This window comes from Carcharhinus amblyrhynchos, chromosome 1 (assembly GCF_965287045.1).
Source record: "Carcharhinus amblyrhynchos chromosome 1, sCarAmb.v2.hapA, whole genome shotgun sequence".
NCBI classification, from domain to species: domain Eukaryota; kingdom Metazoa; phylum Chordata; class Chondrichthyes; order Carcharhiniformes; family Carcharhinidae; genus Carcharhinus; species Carcharhinus amblyrhynchos.
This window is the reverse complement of record NC_137324.1, coordinates 21,767,364-21,791,181: the sequence shown is the minus strand read 5'-3', so window position 1 is coordinate 21,791,181 and position 23,818 is coordinate 21,767,364. Positions and strand designations below refer to the sequence as shown.

The window sequence follows — 23,818 nt, the reverse complement described above, 5'->3', positions numbered from 1 at the left end:
AAGGGGATCAAAACTATACATATTCTTTTAAATGCAGACTCACTGATGTTTTGTAGAGTAGCAGCAACACTTCACTACTTCTATATTCTATTCCTTTGGCAAGAGAGAATGGATATCTTAATTGTTTTACTGTTCTGTTTAATATTTTATCTTCCATTGAGTAAGCCTGGTTGCTGTGCCTCGATTCTTTTTACAGTTGGTGCCACCTTCATCCTTATTTTAAGCCTAATGACTTTTTTGCATCCCCATTTACTACTCCTGATCATTTTGATATTTCCTTTTTAGAAAGCAAGGAGCAAATACTCCCATATTTTTTCTTTGGGTACCTGTTTAATCTTCACAAAACTGGTTTGAGAGGGACCAGTTGATTGTACTTCGCTTAATCAGTCCTGCAACACTTGATGTATTCAAAGTTATGTTGGTCTGCTAAAATAACTAATGCGCAATGAGATGCAATGGACTGTGAGTTCAAGAATATGAAACTAAAATGTTCAATAATTACTTGGATGCTACATTTATCTTATGACTTCATCTTTTGTTCATGTGCTGTGGTAGACCTCAGTCAAAACCAGTGAGATCACCGACGATAGAAGTTGGCATCTTGCCAAAGTCCTGACTTGAGGTTACAGTTAATGCTTGCTCAAATGGTAGGAAGTTGCTTAAATTCTGAGTAAAATTTGGATATCAGATTATTTAACACAAGGAAAATGGTGAATCAGAAGAAACTGTAATTCAGTTGACTCCTTCGCTATCCATACGTGCACTGTTACAGATCGTAGCATTTTTACCTTCCCTTTAATTGGTTACCCTATTCCCTCAATGTAAGCATTCACTCCCCCTCCATTTTCCTCACAGTGGCAGCAGTGTGTATCATCCACCAGATGCACTGCAGCAACTCACCAAGCCTCCCCAGACAGCATCTTCCAAATCATTGAGGGCAAAGAGCAACAAGAGCATGGGAATAACACCATCGATAAGTTATACACCATTCTGACTTGGAAATGTGTTGATGTTATTTCGCTATCGCTGGATCCAAATGCTGGAACACCCTAACAACACTGGGTGTACCTACACCACGCTGACCCCAATGGTTTAAGAAGGCGCTGTCTCAAAAATAATTGCGGATGAACAACAAATATCAGCCTTATCTTATCTGAGAGCAAGCTTTAAAAAAAGGAAAAAGCTACCCAGCCTGCTGACTGATTTGTACACATCACCATTGAAGAATTTTTCACCAATATGCCTCTTGAAAAAAATCTGTTCTTGTCTGTTCCTGGCAGCCTTTTTCATAGGATGTTGGTTGCACAGTCAGTATTTGTTGTCCTTCCCTAATTACCCTAGCTTTCAGACAACATTTAAAAGTCAACCATATTGTTGTGGGTCTGGGAGTGTAAGGTGGCGGATTTTCTTCTCCAATGGATATTAGTGAACCAGATTGATTTTTGTGAAAACCGACAAAGGTTTCATGGTCATTAGCTTTCAATTTCAGGTTTGTTAATTGGTGTCCTCCGAGCAAGATCACGGAGATGTGCAGCACGGAAACAAGCCCTTTGGCCCAATTTGCCCACGCTGACCAGGTTTCCTAAACTAAATTAGTCCTATTTGCCTGTGTTTGGCCCATGTCTAAACCTTTCCCATCCATATACTTGTCCAGATGTTTTTTTAAATGTTATTGCACCTGCTTCTGTCCTAGTAACATTGTTGTAAATCTTTTTTGCATCCTATCCAGTTTAATAACACCCTTTTCTATAGCAGGACAACCAGAATTGTATGCAGTATGCCAAATGTGGCCTCACCAATGTCTTGTACGGTTGTAGCCTAACGTCTCAATTCCTGTACTCAGTGCTGTGACCGATGAATCATAGAACCCGACAGTGCAGAAGTTGGCTAGTTGGCCCGTTTGAGCCTGCACCAACAACAATCCCACACAGAACCTCTCGCAAGCCCATGTAATTACCCTGCTAATCACCCTGACACTAAGGAACGATTTGGCATAGCCAATCAACCTAGTTCGCATGTCTTTGGATTGAAGGAGCAAACTGAAGCGCCAGTAGGAAACCCATGCAGACATAGGGAGAATGTGCAAACTCCAAATGGAAAGTGACCTGAGGCCTTGGCACTGTGTGGCTGCAGTGCTACCCAAGGCAAGTGTGCCACAGTAGCTTGGGCCTTTGGATTATCAGTCCAGTGACATTACAAGCAAGACAGATCTCCCCCATGCTTATTACTTTCAGTAGTTTACAGGATTTAATATTGCCATTTAGAACATAACATAAACATAAGAACATAAGAAATAGGAGCAGGAGTAGGCCAACTAGCCCTTCGAGCCTGCCCCACCATTCAATAAGATCATGGCTGATCTGTCGTGGCTCAGTTCCACTTTCCCGCCCTCTCCCCATAACCCTTAATCCCCTCTCTTATCAAAAACCCATCAACCCGCGTCTTAAAAATATTTAGCGAGGCAGCCTCCACCACTTCAACGGGCAGAGAATTCCAGAGATTCACCACCCTTTGAGTGAAGAAGTTCCTCCTCAACTCCATTCTAAACCGCCCCCCCCCTTTATCTTGAGGCTGTGCCCCCTAGTCCTACTATCCTTTCTGAGCGGGAAGAGTCTCTCCACCTCTATCCTATCCATCCCATTCATCATCTTATACGTCTCAATGAGATCTCCCCTCATTCTTCTAAACTCTAATGAGTACAAGCCTAATTTATTCAGCCTCTCTCATAGCTCAACCCCCTCAACTCCGGCATCAGCCTAGTAAACCTCCTCTGCACTCCCTCCAAGGCCAAAATACCCTTGCGTAAGTACTTCAAAATGCAATTGAATTCTTCTGCTCAGACGTTAAATAAAAGTCTTAAGTGCATTTATATTTGCAAAATCTTTACTTTGGCTAAAGCACAATACAAATACTTGAAACCTTATTTGGAAGACACAAATAATTCATGACACTGTCCTTCATGGCTTGTGCACAACTAATCATTTCACTGTGAAACTGTTTTTAATGTCATTTGCAGAATGCCAGTACAATGTGTACATGACAGTATGTAACGGGCTGTTCTGACCCAGGAAAGATATTTTCTAGATAGTCAGTTGTCCAGAACATGACCTGAAATTTCTTTAACTCTGAGTAATACTTTCCCTATCTGTCACAACCACCATCGTTTGTTGTTGGCTCTCGTCTTTGTCTCATTGCTTTGTTTCTGGAAGAAATGGTTAGATGCGTTGGCCATGCTAAATTCTCTTTGTACCTGAACAGGAACCGGAGTATGGTGACGAGAGAATTTGCACAGTAACTTCTTGCAGTGTTAATGTAAGCCTACTTGTGGCACTAATAAACTTTAAAACTTTAAACAATAACAGGAACAACATGTTTACAGGACCTTGTTTTAGTTCAGGTTTCAGTTGAATAACTGCTGAGTTTACTTGTTTCATAGGAATTTGGGGCTGATGTAGGCAAATTGAGCCCTTTGAGCCTTCTCTGTGAAGTCATGACAGCACTGCATGTAGTGTCTTTGTTGGCTTTATTCTGACTGAAAACACCACCTCCTTTTCCTTATCTCAAGCCAAGACACAAGTTCTCCTTTAACACATTCAAATTGTGACTCGTGTTAGTGTGGGCATGTGCTTGTTCTGTACTTTTGATTAATTTCGTTAACCATATTACCTTTAAGTAGCCACTTCTTGCCATGTTTTGCTACCCTAATCTTACCTGCATCGGCAAGAGACACGTACGCTCTCTCTACCTCTAATATACTGTACCATCTACAAAATACAATATAGAAACTCCCCATGCCTCCTTTAACAGCACCTTCCAAACCCACAACCACTACTAACTAGAAGAGCAAGGGCAGCAGGCACTTGGGAATGCTATAACCTGCAGATTCTTTTCCAAGCCACCCACTATGTTGACCTGGAAAAATATTGCGTCTCTTTCACTGTCGCTGGGTGAAAATCCTGGAATTTCTTCCCTAACAGCACTGTGGGTATACCTACATAACATGGACTCCAGCGGGTTGAAGGTGGCAGCTGACTACTACCTTCACGGAACAGTTCAAGATGGGCAATAAACCCTGGTCTAGCCAGTGACACTTGCATCCCAAGAAATTATTTTTTAAAAAAAATGATTGGTGGGAGTTTTTTTATTCATTCGTGGGGCATCGCTGGCTGGCCAGCATTTATTGCTCATCTCAAGTTGCCCTTGAGGTCGTGGTGAGCTGCTGCCTTGAATCGCTGCAGTCCACGTGTTGAGGGTTGACCCACAATAATGTTTAGGAGGGACTTCCAGGATTTTAACCCAGCGACTGCGAAGGAATGGTGATATATTTCCAAGTCAGGACAGTGAGTGGCTTGGAGGAGCATTTGGAGGTGCTGGTGTCCCCATGTATTTTGCTGCCTTTGCACTTCTAGATGGAAGTGGTCAATTGTTTGGAAGATGATGCTGAAGGATCTTGCTGCGTGCATCTTGTAGATAGTACCCACTGCTGCTACTGAGCATCGGTGGTGGAGGGAGTGGAAGTTTATAGATTTGGTACCAGTCAAGCAGGCTGCTTTGTCCTAGATGGTGTCATTTTTTTTAGTGTTATTGGAACGGCACCCACCAGCAAGTATTCCATCATATTCCTGACTTGTGCCTTGTAGATGGTGGGCAGGCTTTGGGGAGTCAGGAGGTGAGTTACTTCAGTATTCCTAGCCTCTGACGTGCTTTTCTAACGTATCAATGAGTGCTATTCTGATTGGCGGTTGGTGACTAGTGGAGTGCCGCAGGGATCGGTGCTGGGACCTCAGCTATTTACCATTTATATAAATGATCTGGAGGATGGGGCTGAGTGTAGGGTGACGAAATTTGCTGATGACACAAAGATGAGTGGAAAAGCAAATGCTGCGGAGGGTGTGGAAAGTCTGCAGAAGGATCTGGATAGGCTGAGCGAGTGGGCGAGGACCTGGCAGATGGAGTACAATGTTAGCAAGTGTGAGGTTGTCCACTTTGGCAGAAATAATAGTAGGAGGGATTACTATTTAAAGGGCGAAAAGCTGCAGCATGCTACGGTGCAGAGGGACCTGGGGGGTCCTTGTGCATGAGTCACAAAAACCCAGTCTGCGGGTGCAGCAGGTGATCAAGAAGGTGAATGGGATGCTGGCCTTAATAGCGAGGGGGATAGAATATAAAAGCAGGGAGGTCTTGCTGCACCTGTACAGGGCACTGGTGAGGCCGCAGCTGGAGTACTGTGTGCAGTCCTGGTCGCCACACTTGTGCAAAGATATTTTGGCCTTGGAGGGAGTGCAGAGGAGGTTCACTAGGCTGATACCAGAGATGAGGGGGTTGGACTATGAAGAGAGACTAAGTAGACTGGGTCTGCATTTGTTGGAGTTTAGAAGGATGAGGGGGGATCTTATAGAGACGTATAAGATAATGAAAGGGATGTATAGGGTAGACGTAGAGAGATTCTTCCCACTCAGGATAGCAGGACTAGAGGGCGTAGCCTCAAGATAAGGGGGGTGGGGGGGGGTGCAGTTTAGACCGGAGTTGAGGAACTTCACTCAAAGGGTGGTGAATCTCTGGAATTGTCTGCCCGTTGAAGTCTACCTCACTAAATGTATTTAAGTCACGGGTAGATAGGTTTTTGACAGACAAGGGAATTAAGGGTTATGGGGAGAAAGCGGGAAAGTGGAACTGATCCACTTCACATCGCCATGATCTTATTGAATGGCGGGGCAGGCTCCTGCTCCTATTTCTTGTGTTCTTTTGCAGCCACTGTTTATGTGGCAAGTCCAGTTGAATTTCTGATCAATGGCACCCCCAAGGATGTTGACATCTGGGGATTCGGTGATGGTGTTGCCTGCCGCACAGTCTGTTTTAACCCTTATTTGGTGGACAAATAACTATGGGTAAACGTCTTATTAGCACAACCAATATTTATTTAAACCCACCCAACCAACAATAAGTTATCTTACAGGAAAATACTAAAGTTCAAGTCCAATACGAGACCTCGACTTCGCGTGACTGGCAAGTACCCAAGCAGATATTGGTCTTTTATCTTTGCGCTGGTCTTGGTAGTTGTCTGCGTAGTCTGGCCCTTTGGTTTGGTTTGGTCTGGTCTGGCGCTCTGGTCTTCCTTCCTTCCTTCACAGGTGTGGTGGCTGTCCTCATGCTGGTCATTGCTGGCGATGGTCACCATTGTTGTAGCTCGTTCGTGAGGTCAGAGAGAGAGATTCCTTGTTGTTTATACCCCGTTGGGTTTCACGCCCCTTTTGGCCATTGCCAATCATTCTGTCAGGATTTGATCCACCTGATCGATAAGGGTCCAATCAGGTGCTGCCGCATCGATCTCTGGGTGTGTTCCCGATGGCCGTGTCTGTAGGTGCTGGAGGCACAGGTCACATACCTCCCTCCTAAATAAGAGGTCAGTGCCCTTACATCTGGTACACAACCCAGTGTGACCAGAAAGTCTCTTTAATCCTGCAGCTGACCCATATCCTGTTTTATCTCTTGTCAGAGTTGCAGCCTGTTTTGTTTCTGCTTTTAAACTGCAGCCTGTCATTTTAGTTGCCCAATTGTCCCAGGGTGCTTCACAAATCGCCATTTTAGATGACCCATTTGACCACAGTGGTTACACCATTGCATGTCAAGGGGTAGTTAGTGTGTCTACTTATGACATTTGGATAAGTTAGACAAGGAAAAACTATTCTGTTGGCTAATCAGGCAAAACTGGGGAACACAAATTTGAGTTTTTGGGCAAGAGATGCCAGGAGAATGTGATGACATGGCTCATGCTGGCCATGTGGGTGGTGGAAGCAATTAGTTTATCAGGAAGTTGGATTGACACTTGACAATTAACTTTCAGAGCTAGGGTAGTGAGACTGGGTTGTTCAAAGGATAGCTGGCATATATGTGGTGACTTCCTTCTGAGCTATAAATGACTGCTTAACTTCTAAAAGATCTTGATATACCGTACAAATCCCTCTACTTGGCATTGACCCATGCCACCATTGTAACTTTCCATCAGTTATCATTCCACATCCTCAAGCTCTTAACCTGTGCAGCCTCCATCCATCCCAACAATGGTGGTAGGCCACCTCAGCCCTGTTCACTGCGCCTCAAAAGCCTTGTTTTAACCATGCTTTTGCATTGTTCATAACTCTTTCCCTATCCAGCATCCTTTTCTCATTTTATAAAGTAGCTTGTGCACTCTGCATCCTGAGGGGCCTTCTGAGAATGGATGTGGAAAGGACATTTCCTCTTGTGGGACAATCTGGAACTAGGGTTCACTCAAAAAATAAGTGGTTGCCTATTTAAGATAGCTGAAGAGAAATTGTTCATGAGTTTTTGGATTGCTCTTCCTCAAAGTGGAAGCAAAGCCTTCAAATATTTTAATTGTAGATTCGTGATGAAAAATAGAAAATAGCAGAAGTAGACCATTCAGCCCATCGAGCCTCTTCTGCCATTCGATGTGATCATGGCTGATCCTCTTGGCATTTTGCAAACAGGATTCTGTGAACTAGATTTAGAAACCCGGTTCGATTCCCACCATGGCAGATGGTGAAATCAGAATTTTTTTTAAAAATCAGGAATTAAATTTCTAATTCTGACCATGAAACCATTGTTTGTCATAAAAACCCATCTGGTTCACGAATGTCTCTTAGGACGTTGCGACTTGCAAGATCCGGGGTGTGGGGGGGGGTGGGTATGCAAGGGTGGATCAGGCCCCATGTGCCTCCCTCAGGAAATTCTAGCTTTCAGATGAGAATAGGATAAGCATCTGGAGGGGAAGAGAATTGGTGTTACACTTGTAGAGAGCAAGCAGAAACATGACTGGCTGATTAGCCCCCTATGTTGTAACCACTTTGGGTTTGCATCATTCTCTCAAGCTGTTGGTGTTGAAACGTTTGCTAAAGGTAGTTCAAGTTGGCCAATTGCAGATGTGTGCCAAGGAAGTGGTGAACTGTGGGGCAAGACTTGATGATTGCACTCTCCTGTTGATTGATAACATGCCACTAGGGGGTGCAAGTGTTTTAGTGGATGTATGTTGCTAAAAATATTTGTTTTGCTGTCACTTGGAAAATGGAATGGAAAGTAAAGGGCCTCTCTCTTAACCTGACTTTTGGAAATATCCTTTCAGTCTTGGAGGTGGCACCTTTCTTGGTCTGTGCTGTCTGCTGACCGGTTGCTCAACCTTTGAGGAAGCGCTTGAAATGGCATCACGTGGAGAGAGTACAAAGGTGGATAAATTAGTAAGAGACATCTACGGTGGAGACTATGATAGGTTCGAGCTTCCAGGCTGGGCGGTGGCCTCTAGGTGAGTATATTTTTACTGTCTGCTTTTTAAACTTTCGTCTCTTGGCTTAGCTAGTGTGATGCATTGGTTTCTCAAAAAGAAAAACTGGGCTGAATCTTAACACCCAGTAGTAGGGGAATTGGTGTTGCCAAATGTTAAAGTAAATTATGAATCAGAGGACTAGCCTGAACAGGGGAATCTGGTAATGAGATTGCCTGTGTCATTGTATTAACCGCGGACAGCCAGGTCCCCCCAACCCTAGGGGAAACTCACAGCTTGAAGGAAGTCATGTGGGATAATTACACTGGAGATCCCCACTTCCAAGATATTTTCCTTGCCTTTAGAATAGGGAACATAATGTTTTTTGATCCATTGTGTAATGTGTTTATAAAACTTTAGGACTTTGCAGACTTTACGTAAATGATGCTTAATTGAATTCCAGCTCTTTCCATTTATTTTGTCTGTGCTGACTTATCCTGAAGTATTTAGTATGATTTTTTTTGTTTTAATTTGACCTGTCCATTACTGCCACCTTTCCCATTCTTTGCATGTGAGCCAGCGTCTTGTGTGGTAGAAAGTTATCTGACTGGCAGACATCACAGCTAACCCAAATTCGATTTCAGTACATGCTCTGTCCAGTGAGGATTAATCCGTATCTATCACAAGTAGGGAAATGTTTTATTTCCCTTCTAGTTCCAGTTCCTCTTCCTCTTCCTCCTTTCTTCTCTGCTGCTGCCCCCACCGCCACTGCCCTCGGCCACTGAGAGTTTGCATTCCATTTGTGCATTGCGCATGGTTTTCCGATGGCTATCATGCATGCAATCAGCTGACTCAATGCTAACCTAAATTTATAATTTCATGCTTTACATTTTTTTGTTTTCTCCTTCAGCTTTGGGAATATGATGAGCAAAGAGAAACGGGAAGCAGCGAGCAAAGAAGATTTAGCCAGAGCTACTTTGGTCACCATCACGAACAACATTGGCTCCATAGCCAGGATGTGTGCATTAAATGAGGTTGGAACTTAGTTTGGAAGTCCTGTTAAATGTATTCCAAAGGAGAATTTGTGCAAGGTTATCTTCCGTTCTGAGAGCTTTTTACTTGGCTAACAAAAGACATCAGTTGCTTTTTGCGGTTCAAGCCACACACAAAGGGAAATGTAACTAAACTAAATATTATAAAAATACAATTCCTGTGGCATTGATGTAGGGAAAAATTAAATGCTTAAATCATGCAGCAGGCTGAAAGTTTGCTCAGATTGTCTTGCGCCTTCTGAAAGACTGTTTGCCACATGGGAGGAAATGATGCTTTGTGTTTTCAGCTTCTTTACAGTGCTGCCTTGTAGCATCCAGATCAAGCAGCATTGTACAGGGCTATGAAAGCACTAAGACCTAGACTGCAAGTGAAAATGTTTTTCTGCCTTTAGTAGTTCGTATCTGAATTTGGACCTCTTCAGAAATAGTGATAAATCAGTAAATGTAATGAGTTGTAAGCAATCAGTAATAAAAGTATTATATTTATTTTAATCTACAGATGTACAAACCTGCAAAATTGTAGTCCATAGTTGTAGCATATTGAAGGGTGTTTTCTTAATCGTAGTTTCAGACTTGTACTTCACTCATTTTAGCAGCATCTACTCAGCATGCTGTATGTTTTACTGATTACTGATGGGCATGTTTGGTTTTAAATCTCCTCCATCAGTCCAGGATATCTCTTAGCTTAATCAACATTTTAAAAGTTTTTCTCAATTTCTGTGTTATTCATTCATGGGAAATGAGTGTCACTAGCTTGGTCAGCATTTATTGCCCTTCAACTTTCAGGGACACTTAAGAGTCAACCACATTGCTGTGTGTCTGGAATTGGTTACAAGCCAGACCAGGTAAAGATTTCCTTCCCTAAAGTCTCGGATGATTTTTACAACAATCTTTTCAAGCTCATCATTAGACCTTTATTCACATTCCACCATTTGCCATGGTGGGATTTGAACCCAGGTCCCCAGAGAATTATCCTATGCCTCTGAATTACTAGTCTAGCGACGTTACTACTACGTGTCACCACGTCTGTTTTAATATGTCCGAGAGAAATGTGAATTGTTTCATTATGGTGAGACTAGCAAGGCAATATGAAATGAGGGTGCAATTCTAAAATGAGTGGGAACCAAGAGATCTGGAGTTATATCATTCAAGGTGCCAGGACAGGTTGAGAAAGTGATTCATAAAACCCCTGGGATCCTGCAGTTTACAAATAAGCACATAAAGTAAAGTGAGAAAGTTATGATGCTGTAAAAAACACTGCTTCGGGCCCAACTGGAATATTGTGTCCAATTCTGGGCATCACACTTTAAGGAAGAATATAAAGACATTAAAGAAAGTGCAGAAAAGATTTGCAATAACAGTTCCAAGGATGATGTGGAATGACTGAAGAAGCTTGGGCTGTTTTTCTAAGGAGAGAAGGTTGAGAGTAGATTTGAAATTGATGTTCTGGACAGAGTAGATCGGGAGAAACTGTTCCCAATGGTGTGAGGGTTGAGAACCAGAAGATACCTTCGGAGATTGGCAAAAGAAAGCCAAGGCACAACAGGACTAGCGTCTTGTGTAGTGAGCAGTTAGCATCTGGAATGTTGTGCTTGTGTGTGTGGTAGAGGCTTTAAAGAGAGACTAGGATAGTTAGAGAATTTTTCAGGGCTGCAGGGAAAGGGTGGGGGTGGGACTGGCTGAGTTCATTTCGTAGATTGCAGACATGCACGTACTGGACTAGATAGTCGCCACGATAACCATTGATTTTGTTTTCATCTGTCTTAGTTCTATCCATTTTCAATTATTACTCAGGTTTTTCCTGCAACTCCTTAGCTGATACAAGGATGTGTTTGCGCTCGTAGGGATACAGATGGAAATTCGTCAGGATGTTGCCTATGATGGAGCATTTGAGCTGTAAGGAGAGACTGGATAGGCTTAGATTGTTTTATTTCAAGCAAAGAAGGTTGAGGGGGTCATGATTGAGGTGTTTAAGGTTGAAGGCTGTGGACAGATTGAATAGAAAGCAGCTGTTCCTCTTGGTTGAGGAGTCAGTCACGAGGGGGCATAGTTTTAGGGCGAGGGGGAAGAGATTGAGAGGATTTGAGAAAAAACATTTGAGGGTGGTGGGAATCTAGAAACATAGAAACTAGAAGCAGGACAAGGCCATGTGGCCCTTCAAGCCTGATCTATTATTCATTTTGATCATGGGTGATCATCATATTCACTATCCTAATTCCCACCCCATCCTCCTCATTCCACTTGATCTCTTTAGCCCCATGAGCTATATCTAATTTTGTCTTGAAATCGGGCAACATTTTGGAATGCACTGCCTGGGAAAGTAGTGGAGACTGGAACCTTAACCTTGAAAAAATGTTTGGATGACCACTTGAAATAAACATTCAGTGAAATGGGACAAGTGGAGGAAAATGGGTCTAGTGCACCTTTAGTGGTGGTTATTGTCAGTGCAGACTCAATGGGCTGATGGGCCTTTTCTGCATGCTATGACTCTGACTATATGACCCCATTCTTCACCTGGTTTGTATTGTATGTGGAGATATTACATGCAAGAACTTATGGCTGACCAGCAATCAGAAACATTGTATAGATCTATGGAACAGCCCAAGTATCAATCCATGTGAGTATCCATCATTTGCCATTGGCAGATCAGGATGAGAGTTTTTCTCATGGCTTTCCTCATGCATTATATTTACACTTATGAACTGCTTTGGTATTACTATTACATATAAGTTTTCCATAGAAAATTACAGCTCAGAAACAGGCCTTTTGGCCCTTGTCTGTGCCGAACCATTTTTTGCCTAGTCCCACTGACCTGCACTTGAACCATATCCCTCCGCACCCTCTCATCCATGAACCCGTCCAAGTTTTTCTTAAATGTTAAAAGTGACCCCGCATTTACCACTTTTTATCTGGCAGCTCATTCCACACTCCCATCACTCTGCGTGAAGAAGCCCCTCCCCCCCCCCCCCCTCAAATTTCCCTTTAAACTTTTCTCCTTTCACCCTTAACGATGCCCTCTGTTTTTTTCCATCAGAAGGATTTTTCACAAATCCTTTATCTATTAACTCATTGTCTGGATTTTGCATCAACCCTTCTGTAATCTCATCTAACCTTATGGTTCAATCTTAACCCTTCAACCTCCAATTCCAACTTTGGGGCATGAAAGGAGGGAAAGCATTCCACAAAAGTTCCTTTACTGGTAAAACTTGATGCCCTTTGCTCCATTTTGATTCCCCTTTTAAACTCACTTTCCCCTTCATATATTTTGTCATTTTTCTTAGCCCTTCCACCAATATCCTTAAGTGACAGTTTCTTTGTGTTGGCGCACAACAGCTGAAAAACACAAATGTTTATTCTAAATAATACTGGAAAGCTTGTATTTTAAAATTTATGTAATTTGTCCTTTGTGTGACCTGTTTAAAATAGATTTTTTTTTACTCTAAGAACTGACTTTTCTCATTTGGGAAATTTGGTGCTTTATTTTAAGTCTAGGCAGTAAATGTTTTAGCTCATTTTAAAAATATTTTGCAAACTTGCCTCGAGGGTTGTAATTCATTACTTTTTTTTGTTTAGAACATTAACAGAGTGGTGTTTGTCGGTAACTTTCTAAGGATCAACACTTTGTCCATGAAACTACTGGCCTATGCATTGGAGTACTGGTCAAAAGGGCAATTAAAAGGCCTTTTTATGGAACACGAGGTGAGTTTTTTTTTAAAAGTCCTAATTATTTTGATTCCATTCAAAGGTTATTAATGTTTCCAATTGAGTCACCATATCTGGTGCATTGTCATACTAACGTGCTTCACAATACAATGAGTACAATTCCCTATGTAGCTGCATCCTTAATCTAGGTAGGTGCCTGTTTTATTGCCATAACATCTAGAACCATAGAAAAGCTCCAGCATGAAAGGAGACCATTCTTCCCATTTGTCCATGACAGCTCAAGGACATCCAGGTGCCCTTTCTAATTTCCCCCTTCCCACACTGGCCTATATCCCGTAGCTTACAGCACTTAAGGTGCAGATTCAGGTACTTTTAAAAGAGCTTAAGGTCTCTGCCTCCATCACTAATCCAGGCAGCAAATTCCAGACATCCACCTTGCCTTTGCACAAAAAAAAAAATTCTTTCTTGTATCCTCTCTATAGCTCACTGCCACTTATCTTGAATCTATTTTATCCTGTCCATTTTATCTCTTCCCCTCATAAATTTGTAGCCCTCTAGCAAATCACCCCTCAGCCTGTGTTCCAAGAACCTATCCAATCTCTCATCGTAGCTATATTTTTTTAGCCCTGGCAACATTCTTGTAACCACCAGTTGGCCCACTGCCTTTGCATAAAGGCTTTACCTTGTTCAGAAGGGGTGGCTGAGTCACTAGTTTAAATCCAGATAAATGGCGAGATCAAAAAATAACAAAAATGCAGCAACACTTTGATCCTGACGTAAAAGCAAAATACTGCAATCGCAGTAAAGTCCCTATTCCTATACTCAAATCCTCTTGCTATGAAGGCCAACATCATTTAGCTTCTTTACCGTCTGCTGTACCTGCTCTTCCTTTCAGTGACTGATGCATGAGAACACCAAAGTCACCAACCAGCATCACCCCTCAAGAAAACTGAATAGCTGGTGATTCCTCTCATTATATTCAAACCTCTGTGACTAATTGGCTGTTAGATATCAGGAAAAGCAAGGTGCTTTATAAATACAGTAGCCCTACGTGTAATTCCTAAATGCAGAGGATGAATTATGTCAGACAACATTGAAGAGTTCTTAATCTCCTGTTTGTAAAAGATGCATTGTAAATTCCAAAACAAAGTTGGAACATGCATGAAGCCGATTTAGCTGTACAATTTCATGTTTAAATTACTTGGATCCTCACACTGCTCTGTAGTTGGTCACTGATGTGCTGGGACAGACCATGGCTGGTCTTTGCCTAGCTCTTCCAGCCTGAAATCATCATTGTGGACACTGTCCAAACTATAGACATCTCAAATTTATTTAGAATTCTATGTGCTGTTTATATGCAAATAGTTTCCCAAAACTTAAATCAGGTGAATGATTTAAAACTTGTGCTCTCTAGCTTGATGATCTGTTCTATTTGTCTGTTTTGCATGTTTGTGATAGCTAGATATGTATTTAAAAGATTTGTTCCTGAAGGGTGATTTTCCATATTTGAAGGATTTACTTTTCTTTGAACACAGTAGACCCATCATCCAAATAAACTATGTATATTTTACAGACTAATCTGAGAATTTGAGTGTCCTTGTAGATAAATAACAAAAAAAAGTTACCCTTGCAGAAAGGTAAATGGATTGTTGGCTCTTGGGGGGGAAAAGGATCAAAGGAGATGGTGAGGGGAAGGTAGGATCAGGTTATTGAATTGGATGATTAACCATGATTGCCAATGGTGGATCAGACTGGAAGGGGGAGTGATCTATTCCTGCTCCTATTTTCTATATTACACGGGATAGGGAATCTAGAACAAGGAAGTTTTTTAAAAAATAAGGCATCTCCCATTTAAGATACAACTGAGGAGGAATTTCTTCTGAGGATTGTTAATCTTTGCAGTTCTCTTCTACAGAACAATAGAGGTTGGGCCGTTGAATATATTCAAGCCTGGGTTAGACAGATTTTGGATTGACAAATGTGTTGAGAGTTATGGGAGAATAGAACATTGAGTTAAAGCAACAACCAAATCAGCATGATCTTATTAAATGGGGAGCAGGCTCGATGGGCCAAATGGTCTGTTTCTCCCATTTGTTATCTTAATCAAGCGCTACATTGACCATTCTTTTTAAACAGCTCATGAGATCCCATGATAACTAATTAACTGAAGCATTAAATTTTCCTCTGGTTTCTGTTGCCAGATGCACAAGTGCGGAATAGCACAAAGCTCCATTATACACAAGTTTAGTTCTTTATAATAGCCTATTTTGTTCACATCAGTTCTCTTTGTACATGTAATTCTTCGCTTGTTCAAGGATTTTCACAAAATGCCTCCACAAAATATGTCCGTCATTTGCAGTTTGAGTTCAATTATATTTATGTATCCTTTTTTTTGTTTCAGGGTTACTTTGGAGCAGTGGGTGCCTTGTTAGAGCTTGTCAACTCCATTTGAATCTTCATGAGAGAAATTTCCTTGCGCCTGATGTTCGCTCAGTTGTGTGGCTCCCACAACATGGCTGCCGTTGAAGAGAATCCAAGCACATTTTAATTCAAGTTGTAATGTTATGAGATTCCTCCCAACTCTTTCACGGGGCAATGGGAGGAAGGGGCTGTTTTTAATCTCTCTCAAATGAGCACCTTTATATGAAACAGTCTGTAAGCATCTGCACTTCCATCTTTATATTTATTCCTGTAAAACTTTTCCAACCCAAGGGACAATTGGAAGTTACTTTGTATGTATCTAATGTTCGTTTTCCTTCTCATTTTTTGGAGAATTATTTTTCTAAACAAATCGCTATTTTGTTAAAAATTACATTGCAAATGCTGACGTCTGCATGAAAGGAAACCTGAGCAGGACTGGAATATTTTGTAATTCGTGTTGTGGAAGGAAAGCAATGTCATTTTGGTCTTTGATTCAATTAACTGGTGATTTAGAATTTTACAGTATTGAATTTGCAAATTCACTTAACAGCTATAGTTTATGATGAATGGCAAATTAAATTTTATTTTTATAGATGTGGGGAAATAGAAATACAGCTTATCTACTTGTGATCCTATCATGCATCTATTCATTAATATTTCCAGATTTTTGCCACTTTCTACTTTGTTCGCCATCCCCCACCATTGCTTCACTGTCTTGTTTCCCATCAAATGCAGTGGTTTCCAGAACTTTAAATTACTCTGAGGGGCATGTTGGTAGCTGCTTGCGTTCACTGAATGACAAGCTCATTTAGTCAGGCAGAGCATCAAGACTTCAGCAAGTTTGAAATGTAGAGTGCTCCCATATTAGCGTGCTTCATTGCCTTCTCTTTTTCTGTGAAAAAGAATTGGCTGGTCACTCCTTATTGCTAGTTTCTGCTGTTTAAACATGCTGTATTGACACAAATTGTTAACTGTGTTTAATGTCCTATAAAAAGTAAGGAATGTATTACCAGTTTCCGTTGTGTAAGTGGTTGAGGCAGCTTCACATTGCCCAGTGTCAAGTCTACAACACAGTTATGGATTTCTGAGAATCACTGCAAAATGCTTGAGCTCATAGTTTGCAACTCTGTGAACCCCTTGCTTCAATTACTAGACAGTAATTGCTCCCAGATGTCTCACTTTATTCATGATAATTTGGTTATTCGGGGGGAGGGGGGGGGGGGAAGAAAATTTAGTGAGTCAGATGTTAAAAGCATGTATTGAAATGATGCTGTGTATTCCAAAACACCTTTATTTATTTGTACTGCACATGTAAAAAAAAATATATTTTACACATAGGAACTATTGAACGTGGTGAACTTTTTAAAGTTTGTGTGGCAGCTTTCTCACTTCTGGCTGCTGAATTGCTTATGTGTGGTAATTTATCAAAATGTTAAAACTGAAATTAGAATTTTTTTCCTGCAAGGTTGTTTCAACATAGAACACAAGTGCCTATTGAGGTGGAGGAGAAAAATGTGAATGGATCCAGTGACTGCATAAGGAAATTACCACATTGAGTGCTGTAAATCCTACGTACCAACTTGGCTGGGAGAATGACCAGATCTTAGACTTACAGAATTTTGAATTGAGATTTTTATTTCTTCTCTCTATTGCCAGTTTGCGGGGTTTTTGTTTGTTTTCGCTTTCTGTAGCAGGAGCTAGGCACGGGGGCAGTTGGGAAGGGAGCGCGGGAGTATAAAAAGAAGGCAGCAGTAGACAGCGGGCAGCGGAGTGAGGTGTGTGGAGAGTGAGTGCTGTAAGGGCTTTGGCTCACAGGGCTTAGGCGAGAGCTGGCTTAGGCACGGTGAGTTACTGGTCCACTTTTTCCTGTTTTCCATTTGTGTCCATAACTCTAAGGGTGGTCAGGTAAATGGCAGGGTCCTTGGGGAGACGCGTCAGCTGCATTAGGTGCAATATGTGGGAGTTCCTGGAGACAACACGTCTCCCGAAAGTCCACATCTGCACCAAATGTCTGGAGTTGCAGTGTTTGAGGGCCCGGGTTAGGCAATTAGAGCTGCGTCTGGAAGACTTATTTTTAGTCAGGGAGAACGAGGCAATAATGAATAGGAACCACGGTCAAGTGGAGATCTCAGAGCCGGGGGGGGGGGGGGGAGATGGGTGGGTTACTGTTAGGAAGGGGGAAAAGAAGAGGAGTCATGGTACTAAGGCCACCCCAGAGGTAGTCTCCCAAAATATCAGGGGTAAGGCAACAACTGGGGTAGAAAGGGCAAGAGAGGAAGACCAGAATGCCTCGGAAGGAAGGAAGGGGGCTGGATGTGAGATAGTGGTGGGGGATGGGAGGGTTAAAGGAATTGATAGGCGGTTCTGTGGGCAAAAGCGGGACTCCAGGATGGTAGTTTGTCTCCCTGGAGCAGGGGTACAGGATGTTTTGGAGAGGGTAGAGGGAATTTTGAAGGGCAAAGGGACCCAGGCTGATGTAATCATACACATAGGAGAGAAGGACGTAGGTAGGAAGAGTGGGGGGATATACGTAGGCAGTTCAGGGAATTGGGGGCCAGGCTGAAGAGCAGGGCCTCCAGGGTGGCAATCTCTGGGCTGCTGCCAGTGCCCAGAAATAGCAGGGCTAAGAATAATGAGATCCTTCAGCTGAATGTGTGGCTGAAGGATTGGTGCAGGACAGAGGGTTTTACTTTTGTAGACCATTGGGAAGTCTTTGTGAGGGAAGGGCACCTGTACAAGTGGGATGGGGAACGTTTAAATGGGAAGGGCACAAATATTTTAGCTGGGAGGTTAGCTGGAGTGTTTCAACAGGGTTTAAACTATTATGGAGGGGGGGTGGGGAGGAGACAGCTCAGTAGGCACTGGGATTGGGAGTGAGTTAGGTGACAGGGTAAGTCTAGATGATAGGAAAATCTCCCAGGAGGAGGAGGATCCGAGTGGGCCTGTAGGTCTTCAGTGCATCTGTTTTAATGCAAGGAGTGTGGCAGGTAAAACGGATGAACTTACGGCCTTAACGTTCGCGAGGAATTTAGATGTGGTGGCAGTGACGGAGACGTGGTTAAAGGAAGGGCTGGACTGGCAGCTAAGTATTCCTGAGTATAAGTGTTTTAGGCACGTCAGAGGAGGGTCGAAAAGAAGAGGGGGAGTGGTGTTGTTAGTTAGGGAGCACATCACAGTGGTGCAGAGGGAGGATAATATAGAGGGGTTAGGAATTGAGTCTCTGTGGGTGGAGTTGAGGAATAGGAAGGGAGCAATTACTATGCTAGGGGTGTACTACAGACCGCCCCACAGCCCACGAGCAGTGGAAGAGGGTATATGTAGAGACATTCTGGATAAGTATAGGAAGAACAAGGTTGTTGTAGTGGGAGATTTTAATCTCCCTGGGGTGGATTGGAAGGTGCCTAGAGCTGGGGGTTTGGACGGGGAGGAATTCGTAAGATGTGTATTGGAAGGGTCTTTGGAGCAGTATGTAGATAGCCCTACTAGAGAGGGGGCTATACTGGATTTAGTTCTGGGTAATGAGCCGGGTCAGGTGGTTGAGGTTGCAGTAGGTGAACATGTAGCTAACGGTGACCACAACTCTGTCTACTTTAGGATACTAATGGAAAAAAGATGAGTGCTGCCCTAAGGGGAGGGTGCTAAATTGGGGGAAGGCTAGATACAGCTGGATTAGGCAGGAGCTTAGGGATACAGACTGGGATAGGCTGTTGGAGGGCAAGTCCACATTAGGCATGTGGGAGTCTTTCAAGGGAAAACTGAAATGGTTGCAGGAAAGACATGTGCCGGTTAAGAGGAAGGATGGGAAAGATAGGATTAGAGAGCCGTGGATTACAGGGGATATTGAGGACTTGGTCAGGAAGAAACGAGAGGCGTATGTTCGGTCTAAACAACTGGAGACGGAGAGAGTGTTGGAGGAATACAGAGTAGGAGGGATCTCAAAAGGGGAGTTAGGAGGGCAAAAAGGGGGCATGAAATGGCTTTGGCAGGTAGGATTAAGGAAAATCCAAAGGTGTTTTACTCCTATGTCAGGAACAAAAGGGTGGTTCGAGGAAAAATCGGTCCTGTCGGACAGAGGAAGGGAATTTTGCTTAGAGCCCAAGGGAATGGGGGAGATCCTGAATGAATACTTTGCGTCGGTATTCACGAAGGAGAGGGTCTTGATGTCTGGTACAGTCTTCGAGGGAGCTGTAGACCAGTTGAAGGAAATATCCATTACGAGGGAAGAATCCTTTTAGGTAGCATTAAAACTGATAAATTTCCGGGGCCTGATGGCATTTATCCTAGGCTGCTGAAGGAGGCGAGAGATGAAATTGCTGGGCCTCTGACGCAAATCTTTGTCTCTTCTTTGGACACGGGTGAGGTCCCAGAGGACTGGAGCATAACGAACGTGGTACCGTTGTTTAAAAAGGGTAGGAGGGGTAACTATGGGCCGGTGAGTTTGACGTCAGTGGTAGGCAAGTTGGAGAGGATTCTTAGGGATAGGATGTATGAGCACTTAGAATGTTGCGATCTGATTAAGGATACGCAGCATAGCTGTAAGGGGAAGTCTTGCCTTACGAATGTGGTAGAATTTTTTGAGGAGGTGACAAAAACGGTCGATGAAGGACGAGCCGTTGATGTCGTCTATATGGATTTCAGTAAGGCGTTTCTTCTCTACCAACCTCTTGGTAGGTTGGTAGAGAAGATTAAAGCTCACGGGATATGTGGCCAGGTATCTAGATGGGTAGAGAACTGGCTTGCAAAGAGGAGTCAGAGTAGTAGTGGAGGGGTCCTTTTCTAGCTGGAGGTCTGTCACTAGTGGTGTGCTGCAGGGCTCAGTACTGGGACATCCTCTTTGTAGTGTATATAAATGATTTGGAAGAGGGAGTAGGTGGTGTGATCAGCAAATTTGCTGATGACACCAAGATGGTTGGATTGGCGGGCAGTGAGGAGCAGTGTCTGGCAATACAATGGGATATTGATAGGCTGGTATATTGGGCAGATATATGGCAAATGGAGTTTAATCCTGATAAATGTGAGGTGATGCATTTTGGCCAAAATAATGTAGGGGGGTAGTTATAGGATAAAGGGTAGATCTATAAAGAGTATAGAAACGCAGCGAGACCTGGGGGTGCAAGTGCACAAGTCTTTGAAGGTGGTAGTGCAAGTGGAGAAGGCTGTGAAGAAAGCTTATGGTATGTTAGTCGTTATAGGAAGGGGTATAATGCTGGAGTCTATTGTTGCAGTTGTATAGAACGTTGGTTAGGCCGCATCTGGAGCACTGCGTCCAGTTCTGGTCGCCTTACTACCAGAAAGACGTGGAGATCCTGGAGAGAGTGCAGAGGAGGTTTACTAGGATGCCGCCTGGTATGGAAGGACTGGATTATGAGGAAAGATTGAGCAAATTGGGGCTGTTTTCCTTTGAAAGACGGTGACTGAGGGGAGATCTAATAGAGGTATATGAGATTATGAAGGGTATAGATAGAGTAAACAGTGGTAAGCTTTTTCCTATGTTAGAAACGCACAATATGCGGGGCCACGGGCTTAGGGTGAGGTATAACACGAATATGAGAGGGAGGTTTTTCACACAGGGTAGTGGGGGTATGGAATGTGCTGCCAAGCAAGGTGGTGGAGGCAGGCATGCTGGAGTTGTTTAAGAGTTACTTAGACAGGCACATGAGTGGGTTGGAGTTGGAGGGATATAGGAGATTGTTTTAAATAAAGTTCAGTAGCCTTGGGACGTCCCTGGTAATGTATAAGGATGTGGAATGATACTAATGTTTTTCTCTTTTCACAGATTTTAAGTATGTCTGCCTTGTTGTCCAATGAGGGGCATACATGCAATGGGTTGTACAAGGGCTGCTCTTGGATGTTTGAGAATAGCCTAGTACTTCATGTCGTTAGTGTACGCTTAAACTGGACCAGATGCTGGGCAACACGATAGCTCAGTGAATATCACTGTTTGCTGTGCAGACACATGGATTTGGGCCGGTGTCTGTAGGAGTTTGCGCAATCTCCCTGTGCTTGTGTGGGTTTTCTCCGGGTGCTCCTGTTTCCTCCCGCACCCCAAAGATGTGCTATTAGGCTGATTGGAGGTAATAAATTGTCCCTAAATTAGTTTTCCCTCAATATGGAATGCCATAAGCATAGATAAGAACATAAGAAATAGGAGCAGGAGTAGGCCACCTAGCCCTTCGAGCCTGCCCCGCCATTCAGTAAGATCGTGGCTGACCTGAAGTGGCTCAGTTCCGCTTTCCCGCTTTTTCCCCATAACCCTTAAGGCTCATGGGTGGAGGGGGGACTGGTAATGCTAAAATGGTGGCGTGGGCTTGTTGGGCCGAAGGGCCTGTTTTAGACAGGAGCTTGCAAGGGTTAATTGAAGTAGCTTGTTTAGGGAAAAGAGCTTCCGGCAAGTGGGAAGCCTTTAGAAGTGAAATAGCTGAAGTTCAGGGTCTACGTGTTCCTGTTAGGGTGAAGGGTGAGGTTGGCAGGAGTAGAGAACCCTGGATGACAAAATGTATTGAGGTTATAGCCAGGGGAAAAAAGTCATGACTTGGATACAAACAGCTGAAATCAAGGGATTCCCTGGAGATATAGGCGTATACTAGAAAGAATTTTGGAGGGAAAAAAGAGACATGAGGTAGCTTTGGCTAAGATGATTAAGGTGAATCCAAAGGGATTTTTTAAAGTATATTAAAGGAAAAAAAGTAGGACCCCTCAAGGACCAAGGTGGATACGTGGAACTGCAGGAGATGGTCAAGATTCTCAATGAATATTTTTCCGCTGTTTACTATGGAGAAAGACATGAAGACTTGGGAACATGGGAAAGTTAGTGGCAATATACAGTTCACATTACAGTAAAGGTGATGTATTAAACTGTATGAAGGTGGACAAATCTGGCCCTGACCAGGTGTATCCAACAACACTGCATGAGGACAGAGAAGAAATTGAGAGGCCTGGCAGAGACATTTGCATCATCATTAGCTATGGGTGAAGTACCAGACGACTGGAGAATAACAAATGTTGTACCCTTATTTACGAAGGGCTTCAAAGGAAAATCTGGGAATTATAGACAGGTAAGCCTAACATATGTTGTGGGTAAGTCACTAGAGAGGATTCTCTGGGATAAGATATACAAGCATGTGGAAAGTCAGGGTTTGATTGGGATAAGCATAGCTTTATGCAATCAGGAAGGTTGATGAGGGCAGAGTGGTAGTCTACATGGACTTGAACAAGGCCTTTGATAAAAGTTCCACATGGCTGTTCTGGAAGATTAGATCACATGAAATCCAGCGAGATAATACAACACACTCTCAAACCTGGTCCAGTACATTTTGATGATTTCCCCATATATAAGTGTGCAAAAAGACAGGAGGAAGAAAATACAGTTCATTAGCATGTTCTATATATGCAGCACCTCCACATATACAAAAAAAAGAGCAGACAAGATACAGCATGGCTAAAAGAGGTGAAAGCTCAGCAGCCATTGTGTGTATTATCTTCAAGATGCATTGCAGTGATTCACCAAAAATCCTTTCAAAGCACCTTCCAAACCCACTTCCATCTAGAAGGACCAGGTCAGATGGATTTGGAACGTTAACTCGGTTTCTCTCTGCACAGATGCTGCAAGAGCTCCTGTGCTTTTCATGCATTTTTTTTTGTTTTCATGCTAAATTTTCAGCACTTGATGGTAGGAAGCAGAGGGTAATGGTAGAAGGGTGGCATAGTGGTTAGCACTGCTGTCCCATAGTGCCAGACCCTGTCCCATAGACCCTGTTTGTGCAGGGTCTGCATGTTCTCGTCGTGTCTGTGTGGGTTTCCTCTGGGTGCTCCGGTTTCCTCCCACAGTCCAAAATGTGTAGATTAGGTGCATTGGTCATGATAAATTGACCCTGAGTATCAAGGGGATTAGGGTAAATGTGGGGTTATGGAGATGGGGCATGGGTGGGATTATGGTTGATGCAGGCTCAAAGGACTGAATGACCTCCTTCTGCACTGTAGGGATTCCCTAAGGGAATTAGGGATGGGCAATGAGTATTGGCCCAGCCAGTGAAGTGCACATGAACAAATAAAAAAATTATCAATCTCTACATGAATGGTACTGGCAGGCTGGCATTTATTGTTCATTCCTTGCTATTCTGCAAAGTTAGTAATGGATCATCTTAAAGCACTGGGGGTTTTGAAAGAACACTGGATTACGTCCAAGGCAGAATTGTGTGTATCAAGTTTCAATTCTCCTCCTAGAATGTCACAGGAAATGTTAAAACTTCAGGGTTTGACATGTATGTTTGAATTTTCAGTTTGATTTATAAACCTCACTGACCACAATGTCTGTAAACCAGTCAGTGACTATCAGTTGCAATGAACCATTTGTAAACAGGCGGAGATATAACATCTGTGAACTTAAAGTTCTGGTGGACATTGCAACATAAACACTCCTCACTTAACT

The 23,818-nt window shown here is 43.0% G+C and overlaps 1 protein-coding gene across 2 annotated transcripts in view; it reads left to right on the top strand.

Annotated features, from left to right (window-relative positions):
- The window catches only part of LOC145348070 (pantothenate kinase 3-like), a 34,924-nt gene extending 17,408 nt beyond the window's left edge, over positions 1 to 17,516 (top strand). For both annotated transcript variants that reach the window (XM_080196328.1, XM_080196247.1), the window contains exons 4-7: positions 8,120 to 8,296; positions 9,165 to 9,288; positions 12,880 to 13,005; positions 15,371 to 17,516. In XM_080196328.1, coding sequence (XP_080052454.1) covers positions 8,120 to 8,296; positions 9,165 to 9,288; positions 12,880 to 13,005; positions 15,371 to 15,421 — 478 coding nt within the window. In that variant the 3' untranslated portion in view covers positions 15,422 to 17,516. The remainder of the gene's footprint in view (positions 1 to 8,119; positions 8,297 to 9,164; positions 9,289 to 12,879; positions 13,006 to 15,370) is intronic.
- Positions 17,517 to 23,818: the final 6,302 nt, after the last annotated feature.